Source organism: Halichoeres trimaculatus, unplaced genomic scaffold (assembly GCF_033239565.1).
Source record: "Halichoeres trimaculatus isolate MK-OKI-2021-1 unplaced genomic scaffold, fHalTri1.1 fHalTri1_scaffold_3, whole genome shotgun sequence".
Taxonomy (NCBI): Eukaryota; Metazoa; Chordata; class Actinopteri; order Labriformes; family Labridae; genus Halichoeres; species Halichoeres trimaculatus.
Window position 1 is genome coordinate 4,323,249 of NW_027437181.1, and position 15,157 is coordinate 4,338,405.

A 15,157-nucleotide genomic window follows, 5' to 3' on the forward strand; every position below is an offset into this window, starting at 1 on the left:
CTGACTATCCGAGCAGTAGCTAGCATACAGACTCAGAAGCTGGCGGCCATTGGTTTCGAGCCAAATGTTGTTAAAATTGTTGTGACATTTTTTTTTTTACTGTTAAAAAAGCTGTTTAACCATTTGGAGATAAACAATAAGTGAACGAGGTCCATCAAAAACAAAAAACGAAAAAAAAAAAAAAAAAACATTATGTATTTCGCTGTTAGTAGGTGCTAGATATGTACACAGCAAAAATAAATAAATAAAAATAATTATAATTAATCAGATTTATGAAGCACTTTTTTAAGAAACTTAAAGATGCTTCACTGAAAGAAAACAAGTAAGAAAAAACAACTAAATAAATAGATAAAAAAAAATAAAAAAATTGATAATTGGATAAAATAATAATAATACATCAGTTTTACATAGCACTTTTTTTAAATACTCAAAGACGCTTCACAGAAAGGAAACAAAAAAGAAAAAACAACTAAATAAATAAATAAAAAATATAAATAAATACATTTTAAAAAATTATAGTGAATCAGATTTATATAGGGCTTTTTTAAGATACTCAAAGACGCTTCACAGAAAGGAAAAAAATAAGAAAGAAACAACTAAATAAATAAATAAAAAAATTAATAAATGAATTAATAAAAAGATCAAAATAATAATTATACATCAGATTTATATAGCACTTTATCAAGATACTCAAAGATGCTTCACAGAAAGGAAACAAATAAGAGAATCAACTAAATAAATGAATAATATAATAAACATAATAAATAAAAAATAAATACAAATAATAATAATAAATCAGATTTATATAGCGCTTTTTTTTAAGATACTCATAGACGCTTTACTGAAGGAAGCAAATAAGAAAAAAAACTAAATGAATAAATAAAAAATATATAAAAAATAAACAAATAAATACATAAATAAAATAAAATAAAAATAAATAAATAAAAAATGAGGAAGCTTGAAGTGGCTTGCTCCTTTTTAATTGTTTGAAAGAAGCTCAAATCAAAAAAAAAAGTTGTAGACCCCCTGGGTTGATTGTCATTAAGAGTTTGTGTATTACAGTCCATCCACTCTATGTTAGCTTTAGGTGGTTCGCTATGCTACATCTGTGTTTTTAGCTGGGTTAGTGTTTGGGCTCATGTTGGCATGCTTATTGAGAAGCCAAACCGGCATTTCATTTGGTGGCATCACACCCATATGCTCTCTACATGGAGCCCACGAGCGGCCCTTCATCAGCCCATCTGGTCCAAACCTTAATGGGAACCAAAGACATAAATTATCAGGGCTTTGGTTTGGTGTCTCATTTGGACTCCACATGGCTGATCTGTAGCTGATTTGATGAAGTTTGGCTTTTTCAAGTACAAAGCTGAAAGTTTTGCAAGATAAGCTGTCATCAATTAAATCTAATTACAGTTTAGGGTTCACCAAAGTCACAGACGCTCTTTCAACTCATGTTAACTACAGATAATGTCACGTACATTTACTTTTACTCTACATTTGATGGGGACACACAGATTTTCTGTTCGCCTGAAGCTACGTTTTTAGCATCTGGTGCCGTCTGAACAGAAGTGTCAGAGTTTGAAGGATGACGAGGGAAACCTAGGCAACCTAAATATCCACATGCGCTCTGTCCTGAGACTCGCAGCGGAAGAAAAGCCATTCATCAAGCAAGGACAGGTGAATCGAGAATTACTGTCCATCTATCATCCTCAGCCTCCTGTACATACGTCTCCATCTCCTTCCTTTTCTTTCAGTCTTCTTAAACACGTTTAAATCAGTATATTTGTTCTCCTTTCTTTGTGTTTCACAAATGCAAATCCATCCTTGTCTGTCTTAATTTTCGGACGAATTTCGTCACTTTGAATAAAAAAGCACTGAGTTGTTTAATGTCACGGCAGTTTGGGGTAATTGCTGTTTAAGCCTCGGGGTTCACATTACACCAGCTGGTTTATTGCAGCTCTGTTACGTGATGCAGTTTTTTAACCTCGCTCATATTGATTATTCTGCTTCAGAGTCCTGAACGTCACTTGCTTGTGGATGGGGGGTTGTGTTTTTGGATATTTAGGCCACACACCGGCCTCTCAGCTGGTCTTAAACTGAACGCAGGACACTCAAAGGAGGACGGATCTGCTAATACTGAGACACGAAGGTTAAATATGTCATTTGTGGGTGATTCTGCTCACATCAGCTGGGTTTTGGGGCTGTAATGTACGCTCCCAGACATTAGCTGTCCTCTGTCTCACCCTCATTCATTCATGAAATATTCACAGCTGTCTCCTTTGTCGAGTCAGGGGGCTAAACCATGCTGAATGTTTTATCGTGTCAACCTCAAATGGAGGATTCCTACAAGATGTAACTGATATAATTACTACAGGGTAAAAAAAAAAACCAACATGCTCAGCGTTACATGCTCCACGTTAGTTAGATAAGCGCTAAATGAGCTATTAGAGCCAGATTAGTGCTGCTCAGTTATTCAAACTTCATCAGGGGGAGAAAGAAGAATCAGCTCGTTGTGTTTCTGCTTTACTTCCTCAAAAACATCATCTTCTGACCTAAATAAGGCTTAAGATCAAGGTGTCCACACACACACACACACACACACATTCTCACACACCTCCGAGCTGTGGCCTTGTTGACTTCTCCCTGGTTTTTCTTATCTGTCACCCCAATTTACCGCAGAGAGACTGTTGTTTGGGTGCTGCTGTCGCTTCTGTCCCGCTTTACCCCATGTCTGAATCTGGGTGTTCCTGTGCGTGTGTGTGTGCGTGTGTGTGTGTGTGTAGACATATACGTGTGTTAATGTACCGTGCATGTGCATATATGTGTAATTGTTCAGATTTTGCCCCTGTGTTATTGTGTTTTTTTTTACGCTACAAAGGTTTTAAAATCAAAGTCTGGGTGTGTGTGTGTGTCAGCTGTGTTGGTGTTGTATTTCTATCTTTGTGGGGACCAAGGCAAGTTTCTGACCTTTAGAAGTGAGGACAGTTTCAGAAAGTGGGAAGATCATTTGGTCTACTCTCTAAGAACCGGGGGGAGGAAAATATACACATTTCTCTGGGAAGTTTTGAAGTGGATTTGAACTCAGATTTTTCTATTTTTTTTCTATGTGTTACAAGCAATTCAGACCTCATTTTTGTCTCTAAATAGCTTAAAATAAGACATTTTTCTGGACTGATAAGTTTAAGTTGGCTTATAAAGAGTACAATAAGACAGTTTTGACTGAAAGTAAGACAAAAACACTTGATAAGATTTCATTTTTTTGCAGTATGATCAGCTGATGAGCAGCCTGTTAGCCCGATAATTCACCTTTTCTCTATTTTTTGTCTGTTGCTCCAGTTTCTTCTTTTTGTTGAAGCTCCACTTACAACCTGCGTCTGATTCATGAGCATCTTGTGAATTCTTTCACCCCAGTCTTAGTCAGATCAGCCAGTCAGATTTGTATGTGTCATAAAAGTACTTTCTCTGAACTTCACACACGGCTCAGTCGACTTAAAGTGCACTACAGGTTACTAACAGAGGAAAAAACAAATGACAGAAACGAACAGAAAAAAGGAGGGAAGGAAATCTGTGGTGAAAAGGCAATACAGTAAGGTTAATCAAAAAGATAAATAAAATAAATAAATAAATAAATAATTTAACAATTCAATTAATTAATCAATAATAATAATAATTAATCTTAAAATAATAATAAACATTCAATTCATTATTTAGAATAGAACTTTATTTGTCATTGCAACAAGTGCCACGACATTGCAAGAGCACTTCAGTCAGTGCAAAACAGTTAAAAGTGCAAAATAGCTGCCATGTTCAGGTCATTAATGACTTGAGGTAATTGTTATGTAATTATATGATGACACATGAGGTACTGATTTCAGCCTTTGTTCAGGACCCTTACTGCTGTCGGGTAGAAACTGTCTCTGAACCGGTTTGTCCTTGTAGTGATTGACCTGTACCGCCTGCTTGACGGTAACAGATCAAACATGTGGTGTCCGGGGTGAGAGGGGATTATAATAATTAATATAATGATAATAATAAACATTATTTAAAAAACACTTTTCAAAAGCAGTGTCACAAAATGAAACGCAGAAGTGGAGCAACAGTTAATACAGCTCATACAGTTAACAACTGTATGAGCTTGCATGAAGCAAATCATGACATCAGCATTTCCACTGAAAACGGCAGCTTACTGTTTACACGGTAATGGTGGCAGCAGCGTCTCAGAAAATCCCACTCTTGCGGCCGTATTCAAAAGTTAGGTTGGCTCAAGCGCTGTTTCTGTGTAAACAAGAAGCCAAAATGCAACAATACTTTTGCATTTCACCCTAATATCTTAAGAAAAAACTGATCTTTGTGTATAAGTCAAGCTTTCTGAGGCTAAGCGTCATTAGAAGAGTCTAATCTTAATGCTTCCTGTAGATCTGAGCCCTCCAGATCAGATACAGAAGCCTACAATTTTTCCAGATGCCACAGCAACGACCCATCAATTTGTACAAAACAGATCATGTGGGAAAGCTGGGCTCTGAAACCACATAAAACATCTGTTTGACTGTCAAATTATATCAAATAATGGGCCGAGCCAGGCACATCTGAGGTTTTACAGCCACACATGAACGAGGAGATCATCATTGGGGTCGGAATTGCACAAACTCCTCGATCTTGCGATTCAAGGTGTCTGCAGATACTGTCAGCAGATGTGACAAAGTCAAGTTAAAGGAGAAATTATGATCTGCTATTTTTGCAACAGGTTGTAAACATTTTTCTTTCTGTGTTAAAGACAAGTTTTTTAACATGGATGTTAATGGAATCTTCTTGGCTTTTGAACCAGCCTCTTGTGGACAATTGAGGAACTGCAGTTTTCCACATTTCTTTTTTATGACATCTGATGTTGCTGTTTGTTTTTACTGCACAGGCTGCTGAAACATGATCGTCCAATACTGTTTACACTAAGCAGGGACTACATAAAACTGCTCATTTCAAGTGTAAGTGTGTGTGTGTTTGTGTTTGATGGTCTGAAGTGACAGAGCACGGCTAACAGCCATGACCTGCGTAGGTGACATGTGACAGTAAAGTGACAGGACGCCCCCTCACTGCCCCAGAGACCCATTTAGATCACGCTCCTACAATAAACACACCAACATGTACATGCAGACACACGTGTGACACAGATGTATCTGGGCATGAGCACCAACACACCCAGCAGGGTCCAAACGTAAACACACACACACACAGTTTGCTTTTCCATCCCCGTCGCTCTCGGTCTGATTTTCTGTTTCCAAAACCAACTCGACTTGTTTTCGTCTCGTGACCCGGCTTGTGTTGATCGTGCAGTAGGTGTGTGTTGTTGTTTGTGTTTCCTGACAGTCTGCTGTGTGTGTGGGTTACTCAGTGTCAGTTCAGACCTGATAGATTCCTACTTGGCTTCATGGCTTCTTTGCTGCTTCGCTCCCGACCTTACAGCACTGCCACTATTCATTATCCTACATAGCGCTGTGTGTGTGTGTGTGTGTTTGTGTATGTGTGTATGAAGTGTGTGTGTTTGTGTGTAGGTTAAGCTGTAGATCCTTTGCTGTCACAGTGGAAATGTCAGGCCGTTGCTCCGGTTAGCTCAGCTCTAGTCGGTGAGAGCCCACTTGTTCTGCTCTGCTAACTCTGCTAATGAAAACAATCAGAAAGGAAGGCCGTGTGTGTGTGTGTGTGAGTGTGTGTGTGTGTATGTGTGTGTGGTTTCACCTCCTTTTGTGATGCATAGATATTAGAATCTGTGGGTGGAACTGACTGAATGAAGGACTAAAGAAATGGATCTCCTGTCAGCATTCTGTGTCCAACCTCATACATTTTCATTTATTTCATTTATTTATTTCAGCTCATATTGATTTATGAGATTAAACAAAGAAACAGGGTTGGTGGAAAATATAATGCAGTAGAACGTCCTTGGTGTCACATATTGATGTTTAAAGTCAAAATTATTATGGTGGAGACGTTTGCCTTGCACTTACCCTTTCGTGGCATTGTGTTCAAACCAGATAATCAGATACTGTGCCATATAATCCAATAAATGTCCAACTATAACCACTGTTATCATGGGCGTTATATCAGGTGTCATATCACATAATAATGTATTGTTAAGATTTTCATTTTGTTTTTCAAATTGTTTTGTATCGTATCAAATCATGTCATTTCATTTCATGTTGTGTCGTATGATTTCGTATCACATTGCAATGTTTCATCTCATAATGTTTACATTAGTTTTAAATCAAATTGTTTTGTATTATTTTGTATCATATTATTTTGTTCTGTATCATTTTTTACACTATCACATTGTTTCATAGTGTATAGGATTGTATTACAATGACGTATGGTTTTGTATCCGAATATTTCGTTTCTTGTCGTTTCCATTCTTTTTGTATCCCAAAATTTTGTTTTGTCATTTCTTATTGTTTCGTTAAATGTCATTCGGACTCTTTTCTTATGGCATTGTTTTGTTTCGTACCGTGTGATATTGTATCTATTATTTCGTATCTATCATTTCTTTTTGTTTCTTTTTGTTTTGAATCGTATTGTTTCATAATGTTCCTTATTGGATTGATTCCTATTGTATTGTTTTGTAATCCATCTTGCCTTTTCATATTGTTTTTGTTTGCATTGCATCAAATCATATTGTTTCGTAACAATAAAATGTGTATTGAGTGGACAGCATGGCTCTACCATTTATCATTGTACGGTTTTGAAGCCAAAATTCCCCCGTCACAGGTGCAGCCATTGAAGCAGTTGTGCAGCCAGAGTCTGCGCAGTAAAATAAAAACAAACAGAAATAATAATTATTGACATATTTTACAACCCCCGAAAAAAAAATCCACAAGAACAACAGCTGTCAATCATTGTTATACGTGACGTAAAACCTCGTTTTTAACTTCTTATAACCCTTAAAAACAAAACTTTTCAGAAAAAAAACCTTGAAAACAAGACAGCCAAATGATATCTTCAAAATCACCACAACAATCAGACGTGAGAAAAATTTCTACAATGTGTATTAATTTTTTAAAGTTTGACCACAGCCCATCTGGAATGACTGGGGAGATGGGTTTTTTGACCTATACTGCAGCGAGCCACCAGGGGGAGCAGTTTTCATGGTGACCTCACTTCAAGCCGAGCAAAATGACGTCCATTTTTTTACAGTCTATGTTAGTAACATGCTGTTTTGTTTTAATTTGGCTTTTCATGCCATGCACAAAATAATGTATTTCACGCTGTATTCACTTCCTCCTTCGATTTTCAAACCCCATCGTACACAAAGACAGCGTTATAATGACGGATACAAATAATCCTGATTTGGATCCTCGTCAGGGATGTCCCAATACAGATCTTTTGACCTCCAATCCGATCTGATTTTGTTCTGACCCATTGGGCGTTTCCGTTGTCGATGATGAATTTTGTTTGTTGTATTAAAGTGGGCCCTGTTGGTGCCTCCTCGAGGAAAACTCACTTTACAAATGTTGTAAGACGCTGTTTTGCTATCATCGCTTTCCAAAGAGAAGTAGTCTCACACGGCGTACATGTTTGCAACGTGGTTTGAGTTACAGCAGCTGTAAAGCGTAACGGTGCTGAAAACACCTGAAAACTGGATCGGTCCTGATCACGTGGCAAAATCCGATAATTTGGGTCTTCCAAAAATAGCCATATCGGATGCCGATACTGATCAGGGTATCAGTTTGGAACATCCCTAACCCACCTGTCTCTTTGACGGACAAAATAGCCAGCTGTTTGGTTAAACCAGATCATTTAACCCTCTAAACCTGCAGGTCATGTTCTTGTTAAAGCAACATAAGTGCCCACATAAATACCTGAGCATTGTATCAAGGTGGTGCGTGTATCTTTAAGTCTAAAAGAAGAATGAAAAGGCGTGAAATGTTCCGGCTTAAAGTATCCTATCCTGTTTCTTTGAAACTTTCTGCAGTGATCTGGCACTAAGTACAGCCCCAAGTCTCACATTTTTTACTCGAACTGGATCTAATTGATTGTGTTTAATCATCGTATTGATGCCTGAAGCCCACCCTCTCTTGAAGAATCCATAAAACAGGGCTGTTTTTCTTCTTAACACCCAATGAGACAAAATTCATGTGAGAAAGGATCTGTCAGCAGAATTTATAGTCCCTCTGTACTCCCCGGTGTTTGTAATTTAGCACTTCAGAATCTATTCAGAACATATATAATCTCTGCTGACACTAATCTGTCTCCATAGCTTCAGAGCTGAGAGCTAACGCCCACCATGGACCCCACATGAATGTTTATTATTCTAAGAAGAAGCAGAGTACAAACACACCGGAGAGCAGGCAGTGGGTGTCCTAGTTATTGCTGTCAATACCGCCCATTTACAACCCAACCGGCTCTATTATTAGCGCTGCACTGGACTGTCATCAGGTAACTTCAAAGCTGGCTAAATAAATCACACATGACTGTTTTTCTGCTCAGCGAAGTGCCGTGCTGTGATCTGCAGCGTCTGGTTCATGTTTACCATCACAGAGGATGGTAGGAAAATAATGGAAGTTTCCCCTGCTTTGCTTTCTGTGTGCTCCGTGTTTTTCTTCTTTCCATTTTCTGGATGACAGATTGACGTATGAGCCTGGCTGGGTGGGATTAATGTATTTTCCTTTAAGTTTCATGCAGCCAGTCGCTGTGTTTTTGATGTCAGGGTATGGGCGTGTGTTTTCAGCCTGGGTTTGAGGCGACACCAGTTACAGCTGTGTCAGCAGTTTGTGACAGAGTGCCACATCTGCAGGTTGTAGTTTGTGATTTTCTCAAGGTAAATCAAGAAAAGGGAGTGGATCAAAAATAGTTTGAAGCTGATGATTAGAGATGAAGATCTCCCAATTTGAAGTGATAAAAGCCTTACAAACTTGTATCTCTTGCACCAATAAAATCATCTATTTCTTTTAACACTCCCGCCCAGTTTATTTTTGTGCCATTTGATCAATTCTCATATGTTTATCGCTTCATAATGCATTTGCAACGCAACATTTGGAAAAGAAAACAAAAAACAAAAACACCTATATGCAGTGGAGTGCACAGACTTCTTAAAGGGCAGGGGCAATTATATAGCGAGTGTTTTGGCCGCCCAAGAGTGCAGTCAATCACATTTTAACCAGCCAAGAGGGCAGTTCAGTGTGTTTTGCCAAGCAGGAGGACACTTTCACAAACGTTTTGACTTCTGAGAGGTAACTTCAGCGGGTATTTTTCAACAACTGGGCTATGAGGGGGCTAACTGCCCCCCTTGCCCCCCCGTGCACACCACTGCCTTTGAGGTCACATTTCCTTAAAGATTAACAAGTGAATTAGTGAAGTATATATATATGTATCAATAGCCACGGTTACATGAGGAGTTTTTTTTGTCTTTCGGAATGGAATCTTTCTGAATGACTTTTCCGAAAACAATAATATACATGTAAAGGAATATTCCTCTGGTCAACATGCACCACTATAATCAAACAGAGTAGTCAATGGGGCATGGGCAAACAAACGTAAACAAAGTGAGGAACGTCTCTAGTTGCGTCTTACGTCATATCTGAGCAACTTTCCTTTTGAGTGGATACATGATGCCTCAATCAGTTTGGGGAAAGGAATATTCCACCCTGTGAAACCGATTAAATGTCCATTCGGATTGGCACTTTTCTTTCAAAATGAGGTGTATACAAAGGTTAAATTCTTTCATTTAATCATTTGATCATTGTTATGACAACGAGGGGGTCCTTGGAAAAATGTCTCACATGAAAGGGGTCCATGGTCTAAGTTCAAGAACTCCTGCCTTAATGAACCAAAAACGAAATTAAAAATCTCCATCAAGATTTCTAACGTGTTAAATGTATGGAACAGGAATATCTTGTCAGAGAGTTTTGTATCAGTGGCTCTCAGGGAGATCTCTTGTAGCCCCGTTTTTACCTTATGCTTTGATAAAAGTACAAACACATGAAGTCAGAGGTATATACACATGATTAAACTCACTGTAAAGTATGGTTGACCTGAAGAAGTTTAAACACAAACGTTAGTCTTCTAGCTCAGGCTAGCTGGTGTTAGCAAATTACCTTCAAAGCTCCAAAGAAATAGAAACACCTACATTTTAAAGCCGTTTTATGACTTGCTACATGGTGTTGCACTAGTTACCTGGATGATTCTTTGTATATCAATGACAGACACCAGGAAAAGCTTATTTATCGAATCTCTGCAAACATAACAATGTCTACTGTCACTTTCTAGTGTTTCTTTCAAAAAAATTTACTCAACAGAGCAGAAGAATATAAGGAAACAGTCATACTTAAGAGAAAACAAAGATGGCTACTAAGCGATGAAGGCTCATTGTACGTTGAATTTGTGTACTGCCATAAAAATATACAAGGGATAAAACTCAATTCTTCAAATGTAAAAAGTAAAAAAGCGCCTCCTCTGGTGACTGCGTTAGTTTGGAGGTGGATCAGAAAAACCTCCAGCTGCAGGTCTACAACCTCATGAGGAGTCACTAATGGATCAGCATCACATGCTTCTGCACACAAACACACACAAACCAAAATCATAATCAGATATTAGCATTTACATAATTTAGGATTAATGTAACAGGATTAAGATTAACATACTAAACTCATCCTCTCCTGGATTAAATTACTGGTCTTGTAGAGGCGACTTTGGGAGTGTGTGTGTGTGTGTGTTTGTGTGTGTATTTATCCTCTGGTTTGCTGCAGTTTGAGCCGAGTTGATCTTTTCACATTGAACTGAAAAGCTTCAGAGCGCTCTGCTTGATTTTATTTGGATGATGATTATAATTAGCAGTAATTTGTTTGGTTTGGATTGTGCAGAGACGTTTTGGTGTTTCAGATTCCTCCCCTGTCATTACCAGAAAACACCAGAACCAACTTGTCACGATGGGTATTTTCCACAACGGTTTTATGTTCAAACACGATCTGGCACAGATATCCCTCGGCCCACAGAGGATGAGTCTTAATGGCCTCGCTGATTTCCTGACTTTTCATCTGCTTCCTCAAAGTTTTTACTGATCTGGCATCAAATACGATATTGTAATCAACTCACAGTGAAACAAATAACCTGATCCTCAAAATTGTGTCCCTTATTTTACCTTTAAGGCTGAATTAGAGTAGAAGAAACTGCACTCCTTCCTCCCATGTCTTCTTTTCTTTCTGCAGCAGGGTTCAGGTCTGCGTGAAGCCTTCTGGGAGTCTGGCTGATCTGACAGTAGGCTGCTAATTGGCCGTTCTGATGTTAAAAAAAAAGAAAAAAAGAAAAAGTCAGGGTAGATTGTGAAGAGGGAGAGAACAGAGGAGAGTCTATTAATATAACATTTTCAACACCTGATAACAGTCAAGAAGCAACGTTTGAGCTGGGCCCTCTCAATAGAAGAAATAAAATGTGGATGGATCTCTCTGAAGTCATCTGATTTTGTGACAATACTACAAAATCTGCAGGATGTCTTGAAATCAAAATAAAAATCCTACATTTATTTGCTCAAATAATCTGAAGGGTAGCTGGTACGTTAGCTTGAGCTTCGTCAAACTGTTATTCTCGATGAACAGCAACTCTTAGCACTTCTGCATAGACTTTTTACTAACCAGATGTTGCCCCTTGGTGAAAACCTCAGTTCTCCTGTGGATGGGTTAGAAAAATGTGACTGCTGAACTCTTACTTGCTGTAGTAGCCTCTGGGGAAACTGAATGTCTTCTAAAAGTGTCAGCAATTCAATCTATGTTTGGATAAACATTCAACCAAAGCGGCAGACTAGGGCTGCAACTAACGATTATTTTAGTAATCGATTACTCTGACGATTATATTTACGATTAATCGATGAATCAGAAAAAAAAGGAGAATGTATTATAATAAATTCGCAAAACAAAACATGTATTAATTAAGTTGATGACTATTGTTAGCTTAATGATATATACAGAGAAACAGCATATTTGAACATAGTTTAAACTGACCAGATGCTACATTTATAAAGTATAAAAAGTGATATTAATGTATTCCCTACTAACATTTTTTTGTTTCCACAATGTTCTGAGGAAAAAAGCTCTGACGTTCCCGGTAGGGTGTCTTTGGGTTTGATTTCAGGTTGCCCTTTGGTTCCCCCAACGTTCCCCTAATGTTATAACCTTTTTTTTTTTTTTTTAGAACTTTTCCCTAACCTTTTGTTAAATTAAAATTTCCCCACAACCTTTAATCAATCATTATCATTGTATTAATGCCTATAATAACACATTTATTAACTGTACCTAACTGTACATGAGCACATTGTGAGTTATGAATGAGCAGGCAAATTTGATAGGACAGTTTTTTATTTTAACATGAAATACAAATACCAAAATGAAAAAAAAATGAAAATTTGAAGCAATGGAAAGATAGGAAAATATATTACAAACAATAAAAAAAAGGTGTGCAAAAATATCTCAGCTGTTGAGATCAAAAATTTAAAAACAGGACTCTTTGTCACTTAAAGAATAAACAGTTTGGGCAAAATAACAGAAAATATGTTGTCATGTCATCAGATTAAGAGCTTAGTGGGCCAAAAAGGCAAATAAATAAAAATGTTTCCTCAATCTTTTCACCTGTAGGTCAAACAGATCACCCCCTTTGTCCTACCACTATATGTAGCAGCTAATGCTAACACTAATGCTAATGTTGGTTTAATGAACTCCTTGTGGTTTTCAAACGGGGTGACAATTTAATAAAAAGACGAAACAAGTCCTAAAAGACAAACCATGCATTTCACAACATATAAACGCAAAGAGGACCAGGCTTAACCGAACCAAACTGCACTGATCTAAACTAGACTGCTTGGTGGAAACTGGGCCAAAGTCCTTAAAGTGATACTCTGGGATGGAACAAGTTGGGTCCTATCACAAGGTTTAGGGCAGAAATTACCCCTACAGCAGTGTTTTTGTGCAGCAGAAGCCCAGAGCGCTCGCACCAAACACCCCCTCCCTGCTCCTCTGCTGGTTTCCTCTGCACTCAGACGGGGCCATATTTTACTTGACCAAAAACATAAATAAACGGACTCCCACCGAAAAAATCTGATATCGGTCTGCATTCACACTTTATTTAGAGAATTTTTAGCGCGTTACTTTCGCACAAAAACACCGCTAAATAAGGCTCTAGTTTTATCATGGCGTAAAACGGCGCTACCTCCGCTGCAGAGCCACAGCTGGCTACGAGCCGCCGATTTTTTCGGTGGGAGTCCGTTTATTTGTGTTTTTGGTCAAGTAAAATATGGCCCATCCCAAAGTATCACTTTAAGAGTCATCCTCTGGGGAAAAATGAATTTCTTTTCAAAATTCAATGTCTACTGTCCAAACAAGTTTCAGGACATAATCCAAAAACAGCAAGCATCAAACTAATCAGGCTTCTGCAGGAATCACAGGATCCAAACAGTCATAAGGAGTCATCTTCTGGGCACCTTGAATGTATGGAAAGAATTTGGCTAAATCAGCTCATGATTTGTCACTTAAAAGCAATTTATTGAGTCCCACATTGTATAACTTTTGTAGCTCTTTGATGCTCATCTAATTAACATTCGCTGATCAGGTGCTGCATGCATGGGGTGGGCGGGGCTTTAGCCATGTGTTATAAATCCTTAAGTTTCACTTTCGTTGGATTCATCGTCAGAACTGAGAGGATGTGTCAGTGATTTTTTTTTTAGTTTTTATGAAAGGAATTGTGTTTTACAGATGAAGTTGAATTTATTTTCAGTTAATTTTGAGTTTGAAACCTTTTTTTCTAACTTTTTTTCTGACTATATCTGTGCGTGTGCGCGTGCGTGGTCAATTAACGTGGAAAGAAAAAGAGAAGAGTTGTCAAGAAGTGCAACTCAGTAAAATCTGGTTACTTCAAGAATCAAGACATTCAGTCACTCATGTAAGTCACTCACTTGTAAATAAAGCTACAACAGTGAACTGAACGACATGCTTAAAGCAGAGAGGAGATAATGAGCCTCTGAAGATGGACGTGTGAAGAAATAAGTAAGATGGACAGAGGAGAGGAGGCAGAGGCAGGCTGGAAGAGCACACTGAGCTCCTCTCCACATATGTCAGCCCTGATCTAAGCCACACCTGCTGCTAACCGCGACTTACAGAGCAGGAGAAGGAGAGAGGCAGCAGAGCGCTGCGTTCAGGCTGCGCAGTCACAAGCTGAGCAGCCGCTGAAGCGAGCGGACGCCGCGTCCCTGCTGCCTGTTTTATCCTCCTCTCTCCGCTTCTGTCTCCTTCTCTCCTCCCCTGGACTGAGCTCTGTCTCTCCTCCTGTCATCCTGAAGCGATGGTGTAATTAACAGCTCTGTGGGACAGGAGCAGATCTCCTTTTTATAGGAGCGTTTCTCCGGGAACAGACGCTCACTCAGCGCTGGGAATGAATGGACGGGAACACACGCTCTGCCACCAGGCAACTGGGGATTCCTCGTAGTGTGAAGTGGGATTTTTGATTTTCCTTCCTTGGGCTTTGCAGAGTGGATAATCTCATTCCCGTTTGGACACATTTCTCCCTCACAGATCGCTCTGAGGAGGGTTTAATCTTTGCTACAGGATGTAAAGAGCTGCAGCTTTCTGCTTGAAGGAAACAGGTGGCATTCCTCGGTTTTAAACCCCTCCAATGCATGTTGGGGAGCTCAGCCTGGCTCCCTGCTGAGCTGCAGCAGGAGCAGCCAAAGCCGGACACACTGCACTCCTCACTCCAATGAAGCAGCAGATCAGGTGCAAACTGATCTCCCCTTCCACCTGGTGAAACCTTCACACTCAGAGGAACAGGTTGAGTTAAGAAGGAGGCTTGCTGAGTGGAGGCAAGGTTTGCATCTTCATGTGAGGCTGAAGAAGATGCCAGCTCTCCTCTTGACCTCTAAGATGAAGTCAGGACTCCCCAAACCGAAGCCGGTGCACAGCGCCCTGCCGATCCCTCAGACTCACACCAGGCCAACGGCTCTGGCTCTGACACCAGCACCCTCTAAGACCAGCATCCCTCAGCTGAGCCAGCAGGCGGGTTTAGGATCTCCAAGGAGAACTGCACCACGTTCAGGAAGCCCTCAGGTCAGGATCGAGTCAATCTCCGCCTCCTTAACGGTTTCTTCTTGTACCACTGACAGGATCCTGCTGTTTTCTTTGGCTGCATGTCTTTAGAT

The 15,157-nt window shown here is 39.2% G+C and overlaps 1 protein-coding gene across 8 annotated transcripts in view; it reads left to right on the forward strand.

Moving 5' to 3' along the window:
* Positions 1-14,280: 14,280 nt before the first annotated feature.
* Positions 14,281-15,157, forward strand: part of nav2a (neuron navigator 2a) — a 178,210-nt gene continuing 177,333 nt past the window's right edge. For all 8 annotated transcript variants that reach the window (XM_074665694.1, XM_074665696.1, XM_074665697.1 and 5 more), the window contains exon 1: positions 14,281-15,065. In XM_074665694.1, coding sequence (XP_074521795.1) covers positions 14,856-15,065 — 210 coding nt within the window. In that variant the 5' untranslated portion in view covers positions 14,281-14,855. The remainder of the gene's footprint in view (positions 15,066-15,157) is intronic.